This window comes from Mytilus edulis, chromosome 13 (genome assembly GCF_963676685.1).
Source record: "Mytilus edulis chromosome 13, xbMytEdul2.2, whole genome shotgun sequence".
Taxonomy (NCBI): domain Eukaryota; kingdom Metazoa; phylum Mollusca; class Bivalvia; order Mytilida; family Mytilidae; genus Mytilus; species Mytilus edulis.
In genome coordinates, this window is record NC_092356.1 from 62402741 (window position 1) to 62427822 (window position 25082).

At 32.4% G+C, this 25082-nt stretch overlaps 2 protein-coding genes across 2 annotated transcripts; both read right to left on the reverse strand.

Annotated features, from left to right (window-relative positions):
* Window positions 1-1085: 1085 nt before the first annotated feature.
* LOC139501864 (carbonyl reductase [NADPH] 3-like) lies at window positions 1086-12540 on the reverse strand. The gene is made up of 8 exons (XM_071291088.1): window positions 12354-12540; window positions 10621-10702; window positions 8364-8542; window positions 7541-7644; window positions 6823-6951; window positions 5186-5327; window positions 4230-4293; window positions 1086-1383 (listed from the first exon to the last, which is right to left on the reverse strand). Exons 1-8 carry the CDS (start codon window positions 12372-12374, stop codon window positions 1286-1288), a joined length of 819 nt encoding a protein of 272 aa, XP_071147189.1. The 5' UTR covers window positions 12375-12540; the 3' UTR covers window positions 1086-1285.
* A 6022-nt stretch (window positions 12541-18562) lies between these two features.
* On the reverse strand, window positions 18563-24145 carry LOC139501033 (uncharacterized). The gene is made up of 4 exons (XM_071289985.1): window positions 23913-24145; window positions 22378-22590; window positions 20885-21000; window positions 18563-19013 (listed from the first exon to the last, which is right to left on the reverse strand). Exons 1-4 carry the CDS (start codon window positions 24097-24099, stop codon window positions 18891-18893), a joined length of 639 nt encoding a protein of 212 aa, XP_071146086.1. The 5' UTR covers window positions 24100-24145; the 3' UTR covers window positions 18563-18890.
* Window positions 24146-25082: the final 937 nt, after the last annotated feature.

Sequence of the window (25082 nt, forward strand, 5' to 3'; positions counted from 1 at the left end):
ATCAAACAAAGTTTAATTTTTGACCCTTTGGACTTTAATGTAGACCAATTTGAAGACGGGACAATACTGTGCAATTGAATATTTCTTGCTATTGCGCAAAACTGTGCAATTGAAAATTTCTTGCTATTGCGCAATATTGTGCAATTAGATATGTCTTACTATTGCGCAATACTTTGCAATTGAAGATTTCTTGCTATTGCACAATACCGTGCAATTGAAGATTTATTGCTATTGCGCAATACTGTGCAATTAAAAATTTCTTGCTATTGCACAATACTGTGCAATTGTAGATTTCTTGCTATTGCGGAATACTGTGCAATTGAAAATTTCTTGCTATTGCACAATACTTAATATAATAATTTTGGAACAACTTGAAAACTGGGCCCATAATCAAAAATCTAGGTACATATTTAGTTTCAGCATATGAAAGAACCCCAAGAATTAAATTTTTGTTAAAATAAAGCTTAGTTTAATTTTGGACCCTTTTGGGCCCTAACTCGTTGGGACCAAAACTCCCAAAATCAATCAAAACCTTCTTTTTGTGGTCATAAACATTGTGTTAAAATTTCATAGATTTCTATTAACTTATACTAAAGTTATTGTGCAAAAACCAAGAAAAATGCTTATTTGGGACCTGTTTTTGGCCCCCTTATTCCTAACCTGTTGGGAATAAAACTCCCAAAATCAGTTCTAACCTTACTTTTATGGTCATAAACCTTGTGTTTAAATTTCATAGATTTCTTTTTACTTTAACTAAAGTTAGAGTGCGAAAACCAAATGTCTTCGGACGACGACGACGACGACGCCAACGTGATACCAATATACGACCAAAAAATTTTCAATTTTTGCGGTCGTATAAAAAAGAATCATGCATCGAAGACAATAAAGTCTATAATATGACTAAAGAATTTTTATTAATACACCATGCCAAAAATATTTTGTAATTTTGTTTTGATAAGCTATATAAAAGAAGTAATTATGATTCCAAACTGACATCTAGTACACAGTTATCAAACCATTACATCGAAGTTGAGTAACGAGCTGTAGTGACAGTTTTAGTAAAACCGAAGACACAAATCTTATGGTTAAAACATTCAATATTTACTGAATAATGTATATTTTATTGCCTTTCCGAGCGTATGTAAAATATATAAAAGATTTATATCAATTTGTTTTAAAATGTTAAACTTCTCAAATGACATGAAACCAATATCAACAGATCTAAATTATATAAATAACTAAACAACAAGCTCATACAATACAAAACGTTTTTGTTTTTTCACTTTTATCCCCAATTCTCAATTGTTCGTTCCGACACAAAATCTCCTTTAGGACTTGAAGTTCCTGGCGGTAGTAATGCCAAGTACACGGGCGTATCGGCTCCTAAAAGAGAAAACAATCTTGTTTAAATTATGTGTTTGACCTTGACAAATACTTGTATTTTGTATTTCACCTTTTTGGTGAATGATTTGTTTTAATTTCAGTAAATGCTAGACGTCATTTGTTAAGTTAGATTCATGGTATACCGCCATCTTGGATTGTACAATCGCAGTACTCAATCGGTCTAGTTATTTGCCCAAATCTGAAAATTTGGAGTGATTTCCAATGTATTTGTACGACTGTTTATTTTATAAAAAAAAGTAAGTGATTTATTCCGTTATCTAAACTGTTTGAACAAATAGCAAATACTTGTGTTTTTAGAATAATTTTTTCAAGTTACCCATTTAAGGGGAAATAACTCTTAGTAAAATCATTATAGTGGAATGATAGCAAAAATGTAATATTTACTTGTAGTAAGAAAAAAAGTTCGGTGAAACCATTTTTTTTTTGTTATTTCCTTAAATGATATTGTAAAAACTATCTTTTCATTTTTAATTTGGGCAATTTTGCACAACTTGTAGCTTAAAAAAAATCACGGTTACCCGTACTTTTTATTGTATTTTTGAAAAATGCATAGTAAAATCTTCATTTTGACAAAGTCTTGGAAAATGCTTTCTGGGGAAATATTTGTAATACTGTAAAGTACGATAGGAATGCTAAAACGCGTTGGTCAGGCTAAAGTGCGATGGCCTACGGTAAAGTGCGATGGTTTGATACGCTAAAATGCGATGGTCATTGCTATTTAATATAACACGCTAAAGTCCGATGCCGCGATACTCTAAAGTGTGTTTGTTCGCAAAAGTACAGACGTTAGCATCATGACGCTACAAGCTGTTTGTACAAATAGAAATGGAAATGCCGTTAAACGAGAATGTTTGTGCAGAAGAAGGTTTTTCTTGACAAGAAAAATGAAACAAATAATCGTAATCAGGAACACTTTTGGTCTGTGCTACAGGAGTTTGTATGCGGAATAGTTATTTCCAAAATATCATCGACAGTAACAGAAATGCAAACCTTTGTTCCAGCTATGTCGGCGGGGATATTGAGTTTCTGTCAGGATACTTGAAAAACATAGAAACTGACGATAGTAAGCCAAGGGTAAGGCTAATACCGCAAAAGAGAACAAAAACGGCAAAATACACCAATTGTCAGCGTAATTGATTCGTCCAAACATTTACTTGATATAAAAATCATTTTTAACTTTCTAGTTCAATTAATTTATATTTTTTTTTACCATATGGTTCATCATATCTGTAAAAGATATAAATACTAGTCGACACGACAGTAACCTAGCGAATAAGGGTGGAATGTCATAATATGATTGCCAATGAGACAATTCTCTATCGAAGGTTTAATGTCATTACTATAATTAACTCTAGGTTACCATGCAGACAGTATTCTATGACGACCAAAGGGTATTAAAACTACCAGTGTAAACCAATTTAAACGAAAACAAGAATGTGTCCATAGTACACGGATGCCTCACTCGCACTATCCTTTTCTATGTTCAGTTGGCCGTTAAATTGGGGAAAAAACTCTAATTTGGCATTAAAATTAGAAAGATCATGACTGTCATAGGGAACTTTGTACTTAGTTTCAAGATGATTGGACTTCAACTTCATCAAAAACTACCTTCACCAAAAACTTTAACCTGTAGCGGGACAGACGGACGAACGGAGCCACGGACTAGAAAACATAATGCCCCTCTACTTTTGTAGGTGGGGCATACAAATAACAGACTGATTTATATACAAACAAAACAACAACAAAAACAAATTAAGCATTGATTAACTTTGCAAAGAAAGCTATGTAAGAAGGCGAATAACAAGTGTGAAACAATTCAAATGAGAGACACATTCAAAACTTTATATCTTTCTTTACACAGATATGTTCCGTTGCAATGTTGTATTCATATACCTCAAATATTGCCAAATCGTTATATATCGAATGTTTTGCCTAAGGTTTCTGTCTTCCCGGCCTATTATTACTACATTTTAGTAGGATGGTTGTCTTATTAGCAATCATACCACATCTCCTTATGTTATACCATTTGTATTTGTCTGTTTGTATAATATTGATTATATATATATTTAAGGTTCATGTGGACCCTATGGCTAAAATGGCCGTATTTCACCTCAAAATTTACTCTGAGTACAGGCAAACCTGTGCATCTGGAAAAGTTTTAAGGCATAGCATGCCCTAGATAAATAGAATTCAAATGCATTGTATGATTTAGAAAATTCATAACTTAACTGGATTTTGCAGTACACTTTTTTCCGTCCCTGCAGAAGATGATAAAATTAACAAACAGTTGAGTTTACCTTGATATGGTCCACTCAGGTACACAGTTTAAATAACCAATTATTGTCAGGTATCTATTGTCCATCTCATGTCCATGTCAAGCAATACAGCTCACTTCAATTATTACCTGTGGGGAAGTTCTCAAACCTGTTTCCCAACTTAGTTTATTTTGGCACCTTCTGGAGGAATGAAAAAAAGTGCACGGAAAAATCCTGGTAAGTTTTTATTTTTCTAAAACATAAACCATATTTGAAATTTATTTATCTAGGGCATGCTATGCCTAAATTTTTTTACAGATGCGCAGGTTTGTCTGTACTCAGAGTAAATTTTGAGGTGAAAATACGGCCATTTTAGCCATAGGGTCCACATGAACCTTAAATGGGTTTGGGACAATATTGGAGTTTATACCTTTCTTCAATACAACGAAATAGAAAATAACGAAAATAAACATGTATCAAAATGTGAAATTGTTTTGTTTTTTCGTTGTTGAAAATTTGAATATTCATAATCTAGTCATAACTGTAACATAAACAATGCGTATGTGTTACCTTGCGTTATTGTCTTTGGGCCTTTATGTAATGTCATATCTGTTGCAACATAGCCAGGACAACACTATAAAGAAAAAAAAATCAAAATCAAATACAAGTTGTTTCCTTTAGTTTGATACATAGAAAAAAATTGTACCAGTGATGACGATTAAAGAATTTTGCAATTTCACAGTGACAAGTTTCTATTCTGATGATTTCGAATATCAACCGTTAACTCTTCAGCATTTTGGCAGGTTCTTGTCAACTTAAAAGATCACGTTTAAAAATCTCAGTATGATTTTGTATTTGTTTTTATTTTGTCTTACTTGAGAGTTACAATCGTTGAAAAGATAATCACTCACTAATTTGCATTAGTTAATAATTAATGATCTACATCGTGTACTACTGTTGTTAATAAACAATAAAATGAAGAATAAGATACACTTTAGGAACAAAATGTCTTTCAAATTGTTCAGTTCAACTTGTGTTCAATTTGGCAAGTCAGAAGTCAGTATACGTACAGTTCATATCATTTCAGTGTAGTTTATATCCTCTTTGGACTAATAACAACTAGTGTATGTGATAAAATTAACTACCGGAATAAGGGTCTTGGTAAAATTCATTAAAACATTTATTTATTCAATAAGACTTCATATACTAAAATGAATTAATCAACTAGAATCAAACAAATGCATTTACAGGAAGGTTAAAACGTACATATCAAAATTTTAACACAGAAAAGGGAAGAATAAATTCATTTTTGTGATGAAATAATGATTTAAGTCTGGTATGTATTGCACTTTTGAATAAGTGTGAACAGTAAACTGTTTTGTCTGAATCTATATGGCAATCACTTAGTTTTCAAATATAGTTATCTAAAAATTATTTAAATATCTGAACATATTTCATGTTTTATTTGAAAAAAACTTTTTGTACACTTTATATATCAGAGAAATCATTTATCATGGAAGACTTACAGCATTAACGATAATATCTTCCCTAGGATCTGAGTTTAATAATCTTTGTTGAATGAACGTCATAACAGTCACTCCAAGTTTTGACATTCCATAAGGCTTCAAAAAGAATCCTTGTTTTTCATGGTCATCATTTTGTGCAGCACTAAAATAATGTACAATTTATTTCCTTAGCAACCGAATGCAGATTAGTATATTAACAAATCGTCTTGAAATCAAAATTAATAACCACTTGTATAACAATTACACGCTCAACACAGCTTCCAATAAAATATGAATACAACAAATATATCTTTTGTGTTGGAAAATAATAAAAAGATTGTGAAAGCAATTATATTGTGGCCATTTCTTATCATATAGGAAAATGTAACCTGATATAAATCTGGCTAGTATTTAAACTGAGAGTACAGTTAGATTCTCTGCTGGAACCAATTACTGCATGTCAAATGTCTTAAATTGTGTCTGATGAGCCATCGCCACATAGTAGCGGTGTTTCCGACTGATATAGCATTTTTAAAGAAAAATGTTCGGCATGCAGATTTTACGGTAAAAAGCAAACTTAGTCACCGTTAAAATCTTTCCCGATTATACAACACACTAAATCAAATCTATCATCAACTAAACAACGATACGTGAGATTCTTTGAACACTGCATTTTCTATAATTAGAAAGAAATCCAAATTGCGAGTTTCATCGAGTAATACTGACGAAATACATAATGAATAGAATGAATGGGGGCGTTGCCGATCTGGGGAACTTTTTTTATATCCAATATTCAAAATGAAAAAAAAAACAACATACATAAAAATGACTTATATAACACTCAAAACATATGACAAAATCAGATCCGTGGCTAATCGGATCCGTGGCTTTTCTTTCATAAATTATGTGGTGATTCCCCCTAAGAGATAGTGAGGCTTCAAGTGTCTGTACAAAAAAAATCATTTAATTAACATTTGTACAGAACTGCCAATATAATGCATTTTAAGGAGTTCAAATACATAGACGAAACTATTAAATATCGATAAATACATTAGTCTATTACTGTTTTTAAATGAAGCAAACTTGAAGCTGTTGCATGTTTTTTGTAATTTATTCAAGGAATGACTGTAATATATTTTTTGTCTTGTAGCCCGATCGTCAATAGCGGGTTATTTAAAGTGTTTACCACATTTGTTATTTTATTTCGAATAGGCAGAAAAAAATATTACAGTCATTTCTTAGTATTTAATTCCTAAACCCATTTTAAACCGGGGTTAATCATGAAAAAACGTTGATGACGTCACGGTCACATGACAAAATTATGTATATGGGCTAATAAACAAAACGACTTCAGCCAATCACAAGAATGGTGAGTGTTGTAGGTTAGACCTTAAGTCATATCAAACCAAACAAAGACTAGAAAATTTGTATTTGCTGCTTTTCGGTGAATCCTTTATAAAAATATTGAATGAATTTAAAGCAATAATCTGAATTTTCAAATATGCATTAATCCTAGAGATAATATTGAATCTATCACAAATGATGAAGAGGTACATGCGAGCTCATTACAACATAAAAAGAGATGCGGGTTAACAATACCGTACCTCAAACCATCATTATAATTGATTTCTTCTAACAAGTCGTACTACAATACCTACTCAATAAATTGTTGAATTAATGCAGTCAATTCATCCATAGTTATGTTTGGCTGTTTGAACTTTGATCTCATCTCTTCACTGCACTTACTAATTGCTTCTTGCGAAGCCATGCTGGACACATTAACTACCCTGTAAAGTGTGCATACTAGTATTTTAAATTGAATACAGTTAATGTTTATAAAGTTTTCACCACACATGATTACCTATAACAAATCAAATATACCAAAAAGCGTATGATACTGATTACATACGCAGCTTTTAAAATAGTTGTCTGATATACCTGTGCACATTAACAGACCTTTGCAATAACCTTTTAAAAGGTTCGAAATCCATATTTTTTATCGAGGTAAATGTCTGATCTTTTCGAATTCCAATTTCCTGACCTTCACCCGGGTCTTCTCACATTTTCAATAATATTTGCCATTACGTTTTATTTTGTTTATATGCTATTTTCTGTCCTTTTTTTTGTGTTTTGTGTTTTGATTTCCCCTTGACTTCTTCCTTATTACGTGAACAGGACATATATGGAACCAGGAATACAAAAAAAGGAGATGGGTGTAGGCTCTGAAACTAGACAAAGTTTTGAATTGAGTATGTAAATATGATGGATTACCCATGAATGTAGCTCCATCCAGGGGGGGGGGGGGGCAGGCAATCAAATCCGACTCTGCATGACACTGCTTATAAAACACAAAGGCGTTCTTGGCTTTATAATTACCTAGCATGTGGCTTAAGAAGAGGAAACAAAGTATTACAAACATTCAAGGTACCAAAGTAATTTGTCCCACATGTCGTTGTAGCCCGCTCGCCAATAGTTCCTACCTGAAAAAAATACGCCAAGAAGATATATTTCAACAACACACTTATATTCTGTAAATTGTGTAGTTATAAAGCAGATTTAATACAATGTCCGAGACAGTGTTAAATGCGTTACTCTGTAAGCCTCATTATATATTTTGTAGGTGTAAAATGATCTATGAAATTGACTACAATACATCTCAGTCTCAACGCAATAGCTTGCAGTTATGTAATAATAATGTATATACTGTTTTATTACTGTTTTGATAATAAGAGCTTACCTTTATTTTGCGTTGGATGCTGCTTTTCAAAGAAATGTTTGTCAAGTAATAAAGTTGTATATGTTAACTATAGGTTCAACAGATAGAAAAAAGAAAAATCACAAAAATACTGAACTTACGAGGAAAATTCAAAACAGAAAGTCCCTAATCAAATGACAAAATCAAAGAATAAAACACATCAAAAGAAAGGACAGCAACTGTCATATTCCTGACGTAGTACAAGCATTTTAAAATTTTAGACAATGGTGGATTAAACCTGGTTTAATGTGTTGCTCTGTAAGCCCCATGATATATTTTGTAGGTGTAACATGATCTTTTAAGGTATATGCTTGAACAATGGCATTTACTCAATGTAACATAATATCTACTGTTTTGCATTTCAAAAATTCAACCTTCAAAAAATGCGGCCTGACGACGCGTTTTGTCAAAAACATATAAAGAACGTATTTTATAAACAGATACCTTATTTGAAATTCCAGCATTGTTTACCAAGATATCAATCCCTCCATAATTATCATTAACAAACTCTTTCAGTTTGGTGATTGAGCTCGAGTCGTCAATATCTAGAGTATAGTATTTAGGTGAAAGTCCTTTCTCCTGTAGTTGAGCTACTGCAGCTTTACATCTCTCCTCGGATCGACCTGTAAAATGTAAAGACTGTTACAAGTATTTCTATAATTAATCCTCTATTAGATTTACAGTGTTTGAATTGTTAGCTTCCTATTATTTTCACGAATATCAGTTATAAAAGCATAGCTTAAAACAACTATATGCACTTGAGTGTATAGCGCTGATTTCCCCCCATATAATATCAGTTTCATGCATGGGAGATTTCAGATAACTGCCATCCTTAAGACAGCAACCCAACAAAATTACCAAAATACAGTTTAAAGGCAACATAGATCAGAAATCCGTAGGCAGGTATCTCAGAACATGTCGATGTCTGATAATTAATCATCATGCGTTTGTAAAAGCTGTGAATTAATTAAATAGACACTATCGAAGATCTGCTATCAACAGCAAGTTCTTTAATCACAAAATAAAGAACAAATATTGATTAATTGAATGTTGTCAAACGCCACTTTCGGCCCTATTGTGCTATTTCGTGGCGGTCAGTTTTGTTATTGTTGGAGGAAACCGGAGTGCCCGGAGAGAACCATCGACCTTTGGTATTAAAACTGACAGTCCTAGTCAATTAAGTTTGGAGTCTAGCGTCAGTGTAGGATTCGAAATCACAACCTCAGCGTTTACAGGATAGTGACACAGACACGGCTAATAAGGCCCCAGAAGAAAACAAAAACAAGGAAGATCAGATATGATATCAGCCAATCAATGACGATGTTCCTGGTTGTGGACTATGAAAATTACAAACAAAAACATACAATTAAGATCAGTACAGAAAGTTACGGTTTATTAGTCAACAAACACACTGTTCCAAATAATGCACGAAGCTTATGAATTCAAGCAAAATACTTAAGCCGTTGATTGGAAATCATCGAGTTGTAGCCCTACAATCAAATGTTGTTTGCTGTATTTCAAGGAAGATTAATAGAGAAACGATATTCTAGGCAAATATTTGTTCTTATCAACTATTTTGTGTTTACACTTTATTTGTTGAGTGTAGACTTTAAAAGTAAAACCACATAAAATACTGAACTCCGATGAAATTCAAAATGGAAAGTCCCTAATCAAATGGCAAAATCAAAAGATCAACCACATCAAACGAATGGATAACAACTGTCATATTAATGTATTTTGATGAGTGTGCACAGCATTCAACTTTAATTTTTTGTATTCTTTCTGTGAGTGTGTAATACATATTTAGAGGTTTGTAGTGTTTGTGTTTAACTTTCATGCTGAAAATCTATTTTTGTATCACATTATTGTATACTAATACTATGAAAAGTAGCACCCAATTTTATTTTATTCGGATCTGTTGTTGGTGGCAAAATTGAAGCAAAAACAATAGTTTTGAACAAAATAATCGTTAACGTTTTTACCTTTGTATAATATATATTAACTACACTCATTTTAATTCAATAACATTGACAATGGAAATGGGCAATGTGTCAAAGAGACAACAACCCGACTAAAGAGCAGAAAACAGCCAAAGGCTACTAATGGGTCTTTAATTCAGCTAATTCCCGCACACGGAGGCTTACTTCAGCTGGCCCCTAAACTAAAATATATACTAATGCAGTGATAATGGAGGTCATACTAAACTCAGAAATAAACACAACAGTTTATATATCTGTACCCAAACAGTGTGATCAAAGCAATTACATTTTTTTAATATGTGCTTTAAGATATGGTGACTTAACTGAATAATAGTAATCGACCATTTCAAATGTCACATATTTAAGCTAAATTCATCTAATGTCGACATAGGTTGAGATATGTTCAACCCCGCAACATGTTTGCGCCTGTCCCAAGTCAGGAGCCTCTGACCTTTGTTAACCTTGTATGATTTTTAATTTTAGTTTCTTGTGTATAATTCGGAGTTTAGTATTTCGTCCATTATCACTGAAATAGTAACATATTTGTTAAGGGGCCAGCTGAAGGACTCATCAGGGTGCGGGAGTTTCTCGCTGCATTGAAGACCCATTGTTGGCCTTCGGGTGTTGTTTGCTCTATGGTCGGTTTGTTATCTTTCTGACACATTCCCCATTCACGAAAAGAAACATTGATAATGTATATCATTATCCTATTATATCAGTACCTGTTAAGATGACGTCTCCATCAAACTGTTTGCACAATGATTCAACTATAGCAGAACCTATTCCTTTATTTGCACCTGTCACCTGTAAATGCAATGGGACAATTCTATTTATTCAATTCCATCATGAATTTTTCAAGATAGTGTATATATAATGATCAGTTCAGTAATCAGTAGATTGGTGTAACATTCAATTCTATACCATTTTTTCGCCGTTAATAAATTTAGATATTGTTAGGAAACTAAGGTTCCCATTACATTATGTAAAGTTTACTCTTGTTGTATATTTGCTAACCTTTTTCTATCATATTTTGTTCATAAATCTCATTAAGCATCTATAAATCCCTTCTAATGTTTGGGTTTGTCTTCGGAAACACCAAATATATTTTAAAGGTACCAATTGATACGATATGCCTGGGCTTGTATTTCCTATCATGATTTGGTTGATAGAGGATTGCTTCTCACAAGGAAACTATTCAACCAAGAGTTTCAAATGTTGAAGTTGAAATCATTCGTAAATTTTACGGACGCCATCACGAGTGGTTGATCGTTATGGAATAACCGTTCCACAGATAATATCGGATATGTTCCTTATGTCGTAACTACAAACCCCTTCCCTTTTATGAATGTGACCTACCGAATTAGACTATTTACCGGATTTGTTATAATATGAGCAACAAGACGGGTGCCACATGTGCAGCAGGATCTGCTTACCCTTCCGGAGTACCTAAGATTACCCCCAGTTTTTGGTGGGGTTCGTGTTGCTTAGTCTTTAGTCTTTAGTTTTCTATGTTGTGTTTTCTGTACTATTATGTGTCTACTATTTGTCTGTTTATCTTTTTATTTTTAGCCATGGCGTTGTCAGTTTATTTTCTATCTATGAGTTTGACTCTCCCTCTGGTATCTTTCGTCCCTCTTTTTTTCCACTTACATTTGTTTTCTCTCACATAACTCTGGTTGAGGAAATAAACCTTTGCACTCCTTTATCTTCGTTCAGTAACCCCATAATGAATAATTAATGCGGAATAATCAAATTACTTTCTTTTTCAGTTGTTCATATTTGTAAGTGATATTCTTTGTAAAAGAATTATTGCTATCACAGTTACAAAGCTTCGAAAATGTGTCGTCGCGTTGCAGAGACATACAGCTCTTTTTTTAACGTTTTTCATTACCAACATAGTTTCAAATTGGTAAAATACATAGCAAAAACTCGATGACCCTATGATTCTTTATATGAATGAAATGGAAATGGCAACAACATATGAATTTTAATGGAAATCCTTAGAAGGTTTAATGACGTTCATGATTATAAGGCAATGTAAAGACACTTTCAGACAACGAATGTAATTAATACCGTATATACACGTAGTTTTTTAAATATCTATTTTCACTGATCCGAAAATGATTTCCCTATGTTTTAAGATTTATTTGATATATAATTTGTGCACTACAAAACGTGTATTATACATACAATCGATATCAGCTCTAATGTATAATTATTGAATTTCGCCGTATTTTTAGATTTTAAAAAGAAACTAGATTAAATAGTATTTCACTTAGAATAAATGTGTTATTTCAAGCATATTATTTTTATGAAAGTAGGAATAACTGATAACTATCAATAATATGTAAATGTAACAGCTATTGTGTGCACACGTAAGAAAGTAGATATATTATATATAAACACAAACGTTCTATTCAAAAAGAAAGTATATATTTTACATATAAATACTTACAATTGCAACACGTGTAGTCATCGTCCTGATTTCTTTCTTTTTATCTTAGAACGAGCTTAGAACACGTGTTGAAAATTTAAGTTTGAAACAGATAATTATATGTATCATTCAGTTATCGTACAATTTTTCCTTTACGTTAACTTAGCAACATTATTTTCATTCACTTTGAACCGGAAGTGATTATAATCGTTTTAATCAATCAAAAATACTACAAAGCTTAACATTATACATTCAATAAAATTTAACTTGGAAGCTTGACTACTAGAAAAAGTTATATAAATGTTCTTCTTTTAAAAAGTAACATATGAAATATAAGATAATCAAATACCTAGAACTAGCGATGCAGCACAGGCACTTGTATCAGAAAAAAATTTCCAATATACCTTAATGTAACTCATGGTACTTAACTTGCATTTAAAAAAAATGTCAGGTGGTGACGAAATTCCGTTATATGCCACTTTATAGGCTGTCAACCTCACTAAAACTTACTATATCTTAAATCTAAATTGATTTATCTTTACAATTGTATATACCATGCTTACATTTGTTGTCGGAATCATCCGTAGCCATCCTACCCAGGTATGTCAATCGTAATTATTTTGGAAACCGCTGAAGAATTGGCAATAAACGCGTCACGTCTTCTTATATATCTCGGTTTCCTATTGGTCAATTTTATGGGAAAGTCTAAATGATTCTCGGAATTATCTGATCTTGTTTCATTTCCTACGTAAAGTCAAGAGAGATTCTGAATGACATTGACGTCATGGGAAAATTTGTAACTTATTAGACATACCACAAATAACACTTGTTAGATTTTTTTCACGGTATCTAATACAATTTTACTAACTGGATGATAAGTTCTATTCATACGAAAACTAACAGTTTTTTCTGAAACAATTTTTTATAATTAATCATTTACTGCGAGACGTGTATTGCCAATTTTGTTGAGGTTGACAAAATAATTACGATTGACATACTTGGGTAGGATTGCTACGGATGATTCCGACAACAACAGTAGGCGTGTTATACATTATTGTGAAGATAAATCAATTTAGATTAACGGTATAACAAGTTTTAGTGGGGTTGACAGCCGAGACCCGGCATTTTTAATGGAGTTTCGTCACCGTATGACATTTTTCTAAATCGCGAGTTAAGTACCTTGTGTTATATAAAGGTATAAAGGGGGATAATTCTGAGACGAGTGCCTGTGCGATGCAGTTGTGAATAGATTAATATTCCTCGTATGTATAATTATATTTATGTTAATTTCAATACCTGTGATCATAGTCAGTAATACAAACAGTCCTTGCGATTTTATCTGAATTAAGTGCAGTTTGAAGTCTTACAAACTTGTAAAAACAATTTAAGATACAAAACCGATAAAAGACAGGCTTGTGTCTCTTGAACATCGGAAATATTTTATTTCATAGTTTTATATTTTTTATACTTGTTTTCTATTATCGGATTAAAAAATCTACGAGATATTCTTCTCAACCAGTCTTTCTTCACAACACCCTCCCTTTGCATACGTGAATAATAACAAAATGGGGTATGTACAATTCAAAGGCCAAATATTTAGAAATACAGAAATCTTGAACTATATAAACTTAACGACAAACATTATCTATTAAAAGAATCTATATGCTAACTAGATAAATGATTTTGGGATCGTATTGGGTATGACACATGCACATAAGTATATTATAACATCAAAAGATTCGGAAAGATTTCAAATGAGTTACGTATCCTCCAGAGGCCAAACAACAATTCAACCAACTATATATATATCACTGCATACCTTACGGTTTTCATGAACAAGGAAATTCAAGACCGTATAGAAAGCTAAAAAAATTATGAATTGAAAAACAACAGGCTTATGTAAAAACATACCAGTAAAGGGAAAACAGATTTGATATACATGTTTGTAGAACTGCACACGAAACCGTTGAATTCTAGACTTGAATACAACATGTTTGATATCTATTTCGCCTATTCATCCAATCCGGACTAATCACACTTTTCCTTAAGGCTGTTTGTATGGTCTCATAGTGTATTTATTTAGTTTGTATGTATTTGAATTGTCCTTTTAGTATGTTTATGCCTTAATTGGTGCCGTATCTTCTCAGTATACTTGTTTCTGAACTGATTACGCAGCCTTTAAGTATGTTTGTGTCTGAACTTTGCACGCGTCTTTTAAGTCTGTTTTTGTCTAATTTGGTTACTTGTCCTTAAATTCCGTTTTTTTGTTTTAACTGGTTTCGTATTCTTTTAGTCTGTTTTTGTATGAACTGGTTTGTGGTTACTTCTTCTTTTATTTTTGTTTGTTTGTGAATTGGTTATATGTATACGTGTCCTTTAAATTAAGTCTCTGTGTGTCTGATCCAGTTACGTGTCGTTTGAGGTTGTTTGTGTCTGAATTGTTCGCGTTTCTTTAAAGTCCGTTTGGGTCTGAACTGGTTTCGTGTCGTATTAATTATTCTTTCAGGGCTGCCTACCTGTCGTTTTATGCTGTTTGTCTCAGGGCTGCTTACATTTCCTGGAGTCAGATTGTGTCCATGCAGCTTACATTAAAAGAAAAACAAGCACTGCAGAAACATATAAGGAAATCAAATGCATTTCAGCTTTCTGACTTAGGACAGTATACGCATAATTGTTCAACTCTTCTGTAGCCTGAGTCTGTGCGGTTACAGCACTATCTATGAAAATACTATTACAAAGCATCACGCGTTAAATTGTGTCGCTTGCCTAACTATTCGTGATTTATTTGATGTTGATAGTCCTGAATAGGTGCCCGATAGTATCACCAAGCCCAGTAGTAAGCACTTTGGTGTTGACATAAATATCAGTTATATGGTAATTTTTAAACATTTACAGTTCATAAAATATGAATTATTTGAAGTACTAACGATATTCTTATCCGAGGTAGACGAACCGCGCGTTTGGCGTACTAAATTATAAGCCTGGTACCTTTGAAAACTATTTACACCACTGGGTCGATGCCCCGTGGGTATCACAAGCCCAGTTGTGAGCACTTCGTTGTTGATATTTATATCAATTATATGTTCATTTTTATACATTTACAGTTTACAAAATATGAATTATTCGAAATACTAAGGATATAGCTATATAATATAGTTAATTGCTACCTTAGTTTGCTATTAATAAGTATTGCAATGTGCATTGTTATTAAATGTAATATCAGAATTTAGTTTAATATAATCTTACATCAATCCTAATTCTATCTTATTTTTCATATATAGTTTTAGTCATTCTAATGTGACGTCATTTTTGTGCTGTTTTAGAATTTCAACTTATGTGACGTAATTTTTGTGCCTTTTCACCACTTCGTATGTGACGTCACTTTTTTCAGTTTTTGCGTTGAGGACTTCACTAAGTCGGATGTGCCTATTTTTTGTGTTGGTTTATGTATGTATCCGGGTTTTGTTTTTTGTTTTCTGTAATAAGTTAATACTTCAGTTTTATCATGTATATCTTTTATATTCATTTGATAAAATTTACTGTTTGCAATAGCATAAATTGTTCTAAATAATAAGGATGTTCTTATCCCAAGCAGAAAACCCTAGCCGTATTTGGCACAACTTTTTGAACTTTTATCCTCAGTGTTGAACAACTTTGTACTTGTGTTGCCTTTCGAACTTTTATATCTGGGCGTCACTGGTAAGTGTTGTGCGGATGGCGCGTTTCCTGCGTATTGAATTTTAAACCTGATGCCTCTTGTTAGCTATTATTCATGTGTTGCTTTGTCTAATATGTTCTCCTATTTATTTGTATTGTATTCCTGTAATATTATATTGTCATTTTAATGTTATATTTAACATTGCCATTAAAGTGCGAGGTTTGGTATGCCACAAAATTTAGTTTTTTGTCCATGGATTTACGAGTTTTGAACAGCAGTATACTACTGTTGCCTTTATTTATCACAGGAATAGAATACTTTAGCCATATTTAACACATCTTTTAGGAATTTTAGGTTCTTAATGCTCTTCAACGTTATACTTCTTTTACATTGTTTGCTTTCAGCGTCACTGATGAGTCTTATGAAGACGAAACGCGCGTCTGGCGTATTAAATTATAAGCCTGGTACCTTTGATAACTATTTACTATACGTATCACATACACTTACATTATCGATAATTATATGCCGGCGTCACACATTGGCGTAAAGACCGGCATGCACCAAACGTACAGAGAAAATTGACAAAGTCGGTATACGTTAGTTGTTCACCAGGGGAACGCTTAGCAAACGTTAATCGCGTGTTGCATAAGTTTGAAGTACGTCGAAAAACAAAGGTATATGCTTGGTGGACGCTACAATTGGAGGAAATTTTTATGCAGCAAAAAAATGTTCATCCAGCTTAAGCGTGTGTCTAACGAATACCTGTACGCTACACGCAGGTTATACATACGCTACAAGCGCGTTTTCACGCGCTACAGATAAGTTTAAGACACGTTTAGGGCACGTTGTATACGCTTCGAAGTCGTTCGACTTTAACTAAAACGTATGCGGGTGTGTTTGTAACAAATACCCCATAATAGCACCTCCAATATACGACAGGGACGCGTCCCCAATACGTTCAAGAAACTTTTTTTTTTCATAGCGTGCATTCCATCTACGTTAGACAAACGCCAGGCATACGCAACCATACATTTCTTGAACGCCCAATAAACGTTTAGAAGCGCTTCTCGTAAGCTTTAAGCTCGTTGTGCACACATTACAGATATGATTGACAGGTTGGACGCATCAGACATTACTAGCGTATTGGCAGCGTACATGATTTTCTAACACGCCCGGCGTACGTCGGTGCTATACGCTGATTTGTGACGCCGGTATTAAGGGCATACGATACAGTTACAGGGAGGTAATCACGTTGCTAACGTAAATTGTTATTTTCGCGACGTCAAGCTATTACTTATCGGGAAAAGATTCAGTTTATTTATTTAAGTATATTTTTATAAAACAGAAATTACAAATCATTTAACAAAAAACAATTTGTATTTATCTTTTAAAACAAAAAAGTTATGGCTTTCATTCGAAACGGAAAATACGGCCACAAATCTGAATTTTGAGTAAACATACAAAATTTCGACCTCATTTTACCTAAAAAAAAAAGTAGCACATGAAGGTATATTTTTTTTTACATATTTGATTCAATCAGGTAAAAAATAGTCTATATGGAAATTTTTATCAAAATGTAAATACGGGATCCAAACTGTATCGTATGCCCTTAATGCGTTCAATGTAAGTTAAACCAAGTTAGACATATATATCCATTAGCAATTGTTACATATATCAAGGTATGGTTGACTTATATTTTTAAGTATACAAAAAACAGACCAAACCATTACAACTAAATATTGAACAATGAACCATGAAAATGAGGTCAAGGTCCATTACTTTCTCTAACTACATTTATGCCTTATACATCATCTTCAAGATACACTTTATAACCACATAACGATTTTGTATAGGACTAATCGGCAAACGTTCGAAGAGATGTAAAACTGAGACAATGTTAGTGTCTGCAATGACGCAATAGAAAAATATTGCATTTTGTTTGTTTGTTTGATAATTATAAAGACATATTTACATTTCTTCCAAATTTTTATATGTTGCAATACAAATTTTAAACTGATTTTTGAATGTGTACATATAATTTTGAATTTCTCAGTCATTTGTGTTATATTTCTCTGATGCATGTTTACATATTTTATGGCAGCTGGATCTCACAAATTCAGTGTCACGTTAATTAATGTTATGTCTGCTTGGTTTGCTTACCAAATTTTGTTTATATAACGAAACTATAAACAAATGCCATAACATAGGTATCGGAGGTTAGGCTAGCTATCAAATCAATTTAAACCCACATTGTTTCTGCAAACAATGCCTGTACTATTCGTTCCGTTGGCTGATGGAGTCTGATGATTGATTTTTTTCAAATTTTCTGAACTTCCATGTTTTGAATTAACATTGGAGGTCGGCACTTTAGTTAATATGTAGTATGTAGTTGTTTCTTCCTTCTTGTGTACATTTATAAGTATATTTGTCTTGAAAATCCCACTACTTCTAAAAATTAATTTCCCTTTGGTATCAACATATTTTGGATAAATAAATGAAAATTTTAAAATGCCTTTTAATGATTTGTAAAATAATTTATTCAATAATTCCATTGTAATGTAAGCAACATTAATGTGTTATGCAATTTTGACATTTCATAACTTCATATTACTGATTTATAATGTCCATGACGTGAAAGTTTAAACATGTCTTAAGAAATTGGTTTTACAAAATCCTGGTGTTCTTTAACTAAACGATGCTTTTGTAAAACGTTTTCGTTATTTGCAATCATTATTTGTTAATTTATGCTATGTATGCATCCTTTCGCCTTATAATAAATGTTTTATATATACAGCTACGACTTTCCAATTGCGGTCGCTATACATTATATCAAATAAATAGTTATTTCTTTATGTATATACAGTCACATGTGACTTCTCGACAGTAAATCGTGATGACATTTAATACTTTGTTGTTTCCAATTTTTTGTCAGCATCGATATCTGAATTTTGTGATTCGCATCCATAGATGTAACCATCTGAGGTAAATCCCACTTTCTTGAGATATACAATATATCCTACTAACTGAAAATATACAAAATCCTGTAAAATTTGGATCTAGTTCTAAATGTTATACAATTGTGTTTTTTTTCTCCCACTTTTGTTATTAAATTATTCTTTAAACTCAGGGTGGTATACTATTGAAATAAAAAATAAATCATTTTATTTTTATCTAAATAGAATAATTATCTGGAAAGAAAGAGGTTGCAATGTCTAATTGGGTGTTCATTAGATGTGTTACTGTTATTATAATGAAACTATAAACAACTTTCATACACGTCGGAGGTAAAATCAGGTTTATCTCGCCGTTTGCTTTAGAAAATGCCTGTACCAATTCAGGAATGTAGCATTTGTTTTCTATGCGTTCATTTGTTTGATACGATTCATACTCTTACACTCTTACACTCTTCAAAATACGATAAACAACATTAACCCAATAAATGTTATTAAATATAAATGCTTTGCCATTCTTAAAAAACAGTTATGAAGAATATACATAAAATCCGTTTAATACTTGAGTCTGGATGATTTACTGCTGTGCTAACATCAAATATCATTGATCGTTTAATTTTCACTAAGACTATGAATTAAGAGGCAATTGATAGATGAATAACAGTTTTCAAATGTGTGCGCCTAAAGCGTTTATTCCTCGCTTATTTCTATTATTAGAAACGCGCATAAACACCTAAAAAGTTTATTTTTTTGCGTTTCGTAGTATAGTAGAAAAATAATGTATTGCAAGGGTTATCAAGACTTAAGTGTAGTCACGTGTTCAGAATAACCAATGGTCAAAGTTTTTATGGTTTGGCGCCAAATGTATTGTCATGTGTGAAGGTCTTCAATCTAGCCGTGGACATTCGATAGAAAACCACAAATTACAAGTGTATAAATTTATATATAAGTATGTTATATGGTTTTTCCTGAGTGGCATTCATCACTAATGACGGAATTAAAGATTCATGGAATAGATTTTTGTTTTATATTTTTAGACTAAGAAGGACAAATCTGTTCGTCTAATTTATCATTTTTAGCTCACCTCACCTGAAAGGTCAAGTGAGCTTTTCTTATCACTTGGCGTCCGTCGTCCGCCGTCGTCGTTTATTGTATCTAGCATGGTAAAGTAAAAACTCAGTAATATGTGAATACGTACAAATTGTCTAATGTCATATTTGCCTGAAAGAGTTGTAAAATTAGCATACCCCATAGTGTGTAGTTTGCTATATAAAGCCCTCCTCCTTAACAAGACCACACAAATGATAAAATTTTAACAAGACAAAACTAAAGGCCTGATTTATGGTAATTTTTCTTTAGCAAAAACAACAACTAACAATCAACCAACGACAGTCATTCAATTGCAGACTCTATTTAAATTTACGTACACTTCAATGATGGTCAACCAGAAGTCCGAATTATAATTTATACATTTTGATCACGCTGAAGTGTTAACGTTGTTATGGCATCGTGGCACACTATTATTATAAGCTACTCCGAAGTTCCTTGGTGCGACGGATAACGCTTTTCTACCACAGGAATAGATTACGTTAGCTCTATTTTGCAAAACTTTAGGAATTTTTCTATTTGGCATTTTAAACATTTTTTTTGTTCTAACGTCACTGATGAGTCTTTTGAAGACAAAACGCGCGTCTGGCGTAAATATATAATTTTAAGCCTGGTATCTATGATGAGTTTATTTACGTAAAATGTTGGAGAATTCCACCATTTATCTTTTGAACTGTTTTATATTTGTTATCCATGAACCTTTATAATTATAGTATATCTTCATACATGGTAAGGATTTTGATCATTTATAGTTGGCTTTTTGACGTTCATATACTAGTTTCTCGTGTTCAGAAATTTTTAAATCACATTCAAACTACAATACATTATTACATTACCTTTATTATTCCTAATATTCCACTGGAAATGCAATAAAAATATCCATCGATCTGTTTTAAGTCACGTGGTGATAAGTACAATCCAAGAACTGAACAACTAATAATACACAAAATTCCTATTGAATAAAAATAAATTAAAATTAAAAACCAATTGTTCAGAGAACAATTGAAGGTCTTTCCACCAGTAAATATCTATTTTGATATTAAAATATAAAAAATCAGTCTAAAATGTCAGTTCATATGGCTTTATGATGTATAGATATGAATTTAAAGCAAAGGTCAAAATCGAGAACGTCAAATTAACCTATGACCTTGACCTCAATTTCAAGTTCACAAACTGAGGATTTCAAATCGAAAGACCCTAGTCTCTAATATGTATGGTTAATAAGTTATATCACTTTAAACATAATTTAAGATATGATAGGGGCTAAAACTCCCATTTATTGTTTACGCACCCTTTCAACTAAAATTATTTAGTTACCACATGTCGCAACTAACAATTTATACAAAATAATTTGTCGATATCTTATAAGGTTAATGAAAATGAGTGAAAATAAGACAAATTCAAAAATTAGAATATGACCTTGACCTTTGACCTTGACCTAATTTTCATTTTTTTGGACCAAGGACCTCAAATCAAAAGATCCTAGGTCTCTATCACTTATGGTGTTCCAGTTTAAAATACATTTCAAAATTTCAAATACAAAAAGGGAAATAACTCTCATATGGAGCGTTCATATTGCTTCGGTCGAAAATGGACAAATCATGCGAAGGATATAACGAGCAATTATATAAAATAAATTTGTCGTAATCTTTTACGGTTGCGAAGGAGTTGTGATCACAAGGAAAACAGTGTTTGGGGAGATAACTCCTACAAAGAAAAGTATTCGGTTACGCAGGGTATATTTCAAAAGCGCATAAACTGTTCGATATCATATACCAAATATCTAAGCGACATATTGCGAAACAAATGTTTATCGCAAGAACAAAATTTGGCGGAAGAAAAAAAATAATCAGAAGAAAAACAATAGGTCTTTCCACAGAAAAGTGGAAAGACCTAATAAGGATAATGTAGAACATTGACTGCTTAACCTTACAGATTTAAAATATAAAAAAGAGATGTAAATTCTGCTGAATTCACTTTTTCCACTAATAAGTTCGTTACTACTGCTGGTGGAGTGTTAATCCCCGAGGGTATCATAAGTTCAGTTATCGGTACTCCTGTGTTCGATCCTGAAATGAATTGTAACTTTTTTCTCCAAATATTCCCAGTTATTTTAAGAAAATATTGATTAACGGATTTATTCAGATTAACTTTTTTCATGTTTTGGCTTTAGCTTTGTGTCTGTTAGTTGGTTTTTTTTAACTATCATGACATGTTTATAATAGAACTATCAAAATCAGTTTTATTCAAAGAAACACAGAGAGTTACATTATTCCATATACTTATAAATTGATTGAATTTTTTAAAAGTAAGATAGAGTTTTACTCACCTACTACGAATCCATCGATAAGTATCAATACCCATCGGAAACAGTCACTAAAGCAGAAGCTAAGGCAAATGTTGGTGCCTGTACACGTTGTACACCAAGAACAAAATGTATTCAAACAACATACAATGTGTGGAAGCAGAAATATTACTGTGATGAACTGGAGACAGACACACACTGATTGTGTATAGTAAAAGAATTCAAAGGCATATTCTCCTATAATATAAAAATACAGACATGGTTCCAAAAGAGTAAGAACGTTGTTTGTTGAGGGGACTGTTAAACAAACTAAAATACATGTAATGATACATTTTGGATATTATATGCATTAATAGTTAACAAAGTGACCTAAAATATATAATATGGGCATGTCTTTGTTCTCGGTTACTCGACTCTCTTGCATTGAAGACAAGATTTACTGTCTTCGATATCAGATAGACAGAATGAAGTATGTCCTGTAGGAACCATCTGTGGTCCTCTTCTATTCGAGTTGTTCCTTTATTCTTCACTATCATTTAAAGTAACGTTCCCCACGTGCACTTTAAATAACGGATATCTCAGATACAGTAAGTTCTACCTCATAATTATACTGATATACAGTAAGAAATTAGCAATATTGGTTTATTGAAAACAAAATTCAACCCCAAAAAGATGATTTCAGCTTTCCGGTTGTGAAATTTTTCCTCTATATACAATATTTCAGCAGCGCTTTCATGTGAAAACATCTCCAATCTCCCACGTGATACGATATTTCACAGCTTGCATTTCCTATTATGATTTCTTTGATAACATATTGCTTCTTACATAGAGGCTTTTGAACGAAACAATTAAGGTGTAGAATGACTGTTATGTAATTTTTCTGTCACGGTTGACAACGTTTATGCTTAGGGTCTTTTCTTCAGAGTTCACCTTTTTTGTGATCTATTTTTTATTTTGTTCCACCTGTCGAAGCTATCCATCATCATGATTAACACGACGGTTGCGCCATGTGAGGCAAGTAATTTTTACACTCCCGGGTACATGATGTTATCAAATTTCAAAAGAACAACAAATATACCATTAACATTGGTTTAAATTTGTGACTATTACCTCTTTTCTTGGTGTCAGGGAATGTGTGTAGTAGATACTTTTTAAGTGGTTTATTCGTTAACGACAATCATCATGAGACTTTCGTCGGTCTTTGATTATCTTTTCTGAATCCTATATTTTTTTTATAAATTCTCTAAATGCATCAATTTCTCATAAAACAACTATCTATTGAAAGATCTAAACACAACATTACGGACTAAATACACTTGCGTTCTTTTCTTCTATTCATTTATGTTTGCTAGAATAAGCTGGTACTCGGCTGACTTCTACACTTTGTTTTAGTGCTTTGTTTGCTTTAAGTCTTGCTTACATACATCTTTTCCGTTTTAAAAAGTTTTAAATGATAAGTATTGTTTAGTAATTTTAAAAATAACGTATAGTATCTTTGCACCATGATTAGATTGTAATTATTTGAAGATGGCAGGAAATATATACATAACTCTACTTACCCATGCTTCTCTTTGAATTGAGCAGAACATCCTTTTTCGGCTTAAAAGTACATGAATCACTAGAAGGGAGTAATCTACAAAGATTTGACGTATCACTCCTTTGGTTGAAAGGATCTAGCTTCAAGAATCCTATTAACGCCAAAGACCAACATCCCCCAACCAAAACAAGTAAAACGAACGACAACATGATACATTTTTGGCTATTGACTTTCGAATTACGTTCTTTCCTATGTAAGTCCATGTTAAAATGTTAGGTATAATTGATATAGATTATTAAAAGAGTTCATAACATCGTTACTGAATGAGATAATTCATCTGTGCAATTACAGAGGAAGTTAAATAAAAATCTTTTATTTCATATTTTAGCGGAACACTTCCTTTACATTTTTTAAAAACTATCAACAATAAGAATGTTTTCATAAATATCGTAACTCATAGGGAAATATTGGCATATTCTTATTTTATAGCATTTAAAGGGAAACTTCGCAAAAAAATCAAAAATTGATATTATGTTCATTCTGTATAAAAATGTTCAAATTCATAGATATTAAAGTTTTATTCCGCTAGATAAGCGATCACCATCGATTTTAAATTTAGAGTATCAATTCTCCGAGATCCGCCATCTTGTCTTCTTTCCCGATGAATAAAAACGATATGTCTATAAACCACAAAGAAACAAAACTACAGTAACCGATGTAGTCGTAATTGCGTGTCGATATCTTGTCAATCGTACGGTTGTTTAATACGACTAACTAACTTGATACGGAAAATATTCTTACTTTTTTTAAATTACCATGGTCTGTTGTTTTTAAACTGTTGATATTGGAATTAGGTGAAAAGTCAAAGTTGAAATCATAAATAAGTGTTCCGTGAAAATTGTTTTCGAAAATCTAATTTGTTCATAATTCTTTAAAGTAATAAACTTTTTTCAAATATATTTTGATCTTCCCTTATCTGATCACCAGCATGGCTAAAGGTATTACTTCCAAAGGTATTGTGAGGGGTGTGAGGTGACACGTCGAGGTATTCAAGCGATTTCCTGTCGGGCTTGCAAGTTCATGCATCGTTTCACTTCTGCAGGTATTGATCAGTGTACACGGCTGATAACTTATAACTTATAACTTTCCATTTTGAACTATCAGATGTATAATATACAACTCTGTCTTACTT

Coding starts and splice junctions, on each gene's coding strand:
- LOC139501864 (XM_071291088.1), bottom strand. CDS start 12,374: ATGACTACACGTGTTGCAATT. Junction 7,645..8,363: donor ATGCTGGAATTTCAAATAAG/GTATCTGTTTAT, acceptor TATTTTTTTCAG/GTAGGAACTATTGGCGAGCG. Junction 6,952..7,540: donor CTTCTTAAGCCACATGCTAG/GTAATTATAAAG, acceptor CACACTTTACAG/GGTAGTTAATGTGTCCAGCA.
- LOC139501033 (XM_071289985.1), bottom strand. CDS start 24,099: ATGTTGTCGTTCGTTTTACTTGTTTTGGTTGGGGGATGTTGGTCTTTG. Junction 21,001..22,377: donor TATCGATGGATTCGTAGTAG/GTGAGTAAAACT, acceptor TTTATTCAATAG/GAATTTTGTGTATTATTAGT. Junction 19,014..20,884: donor GAATATTAGGAATAATAAAG/GTAATGTAATAA, acceptor GTATATTTTCAG/TTAGTAGGATATATTGTATA.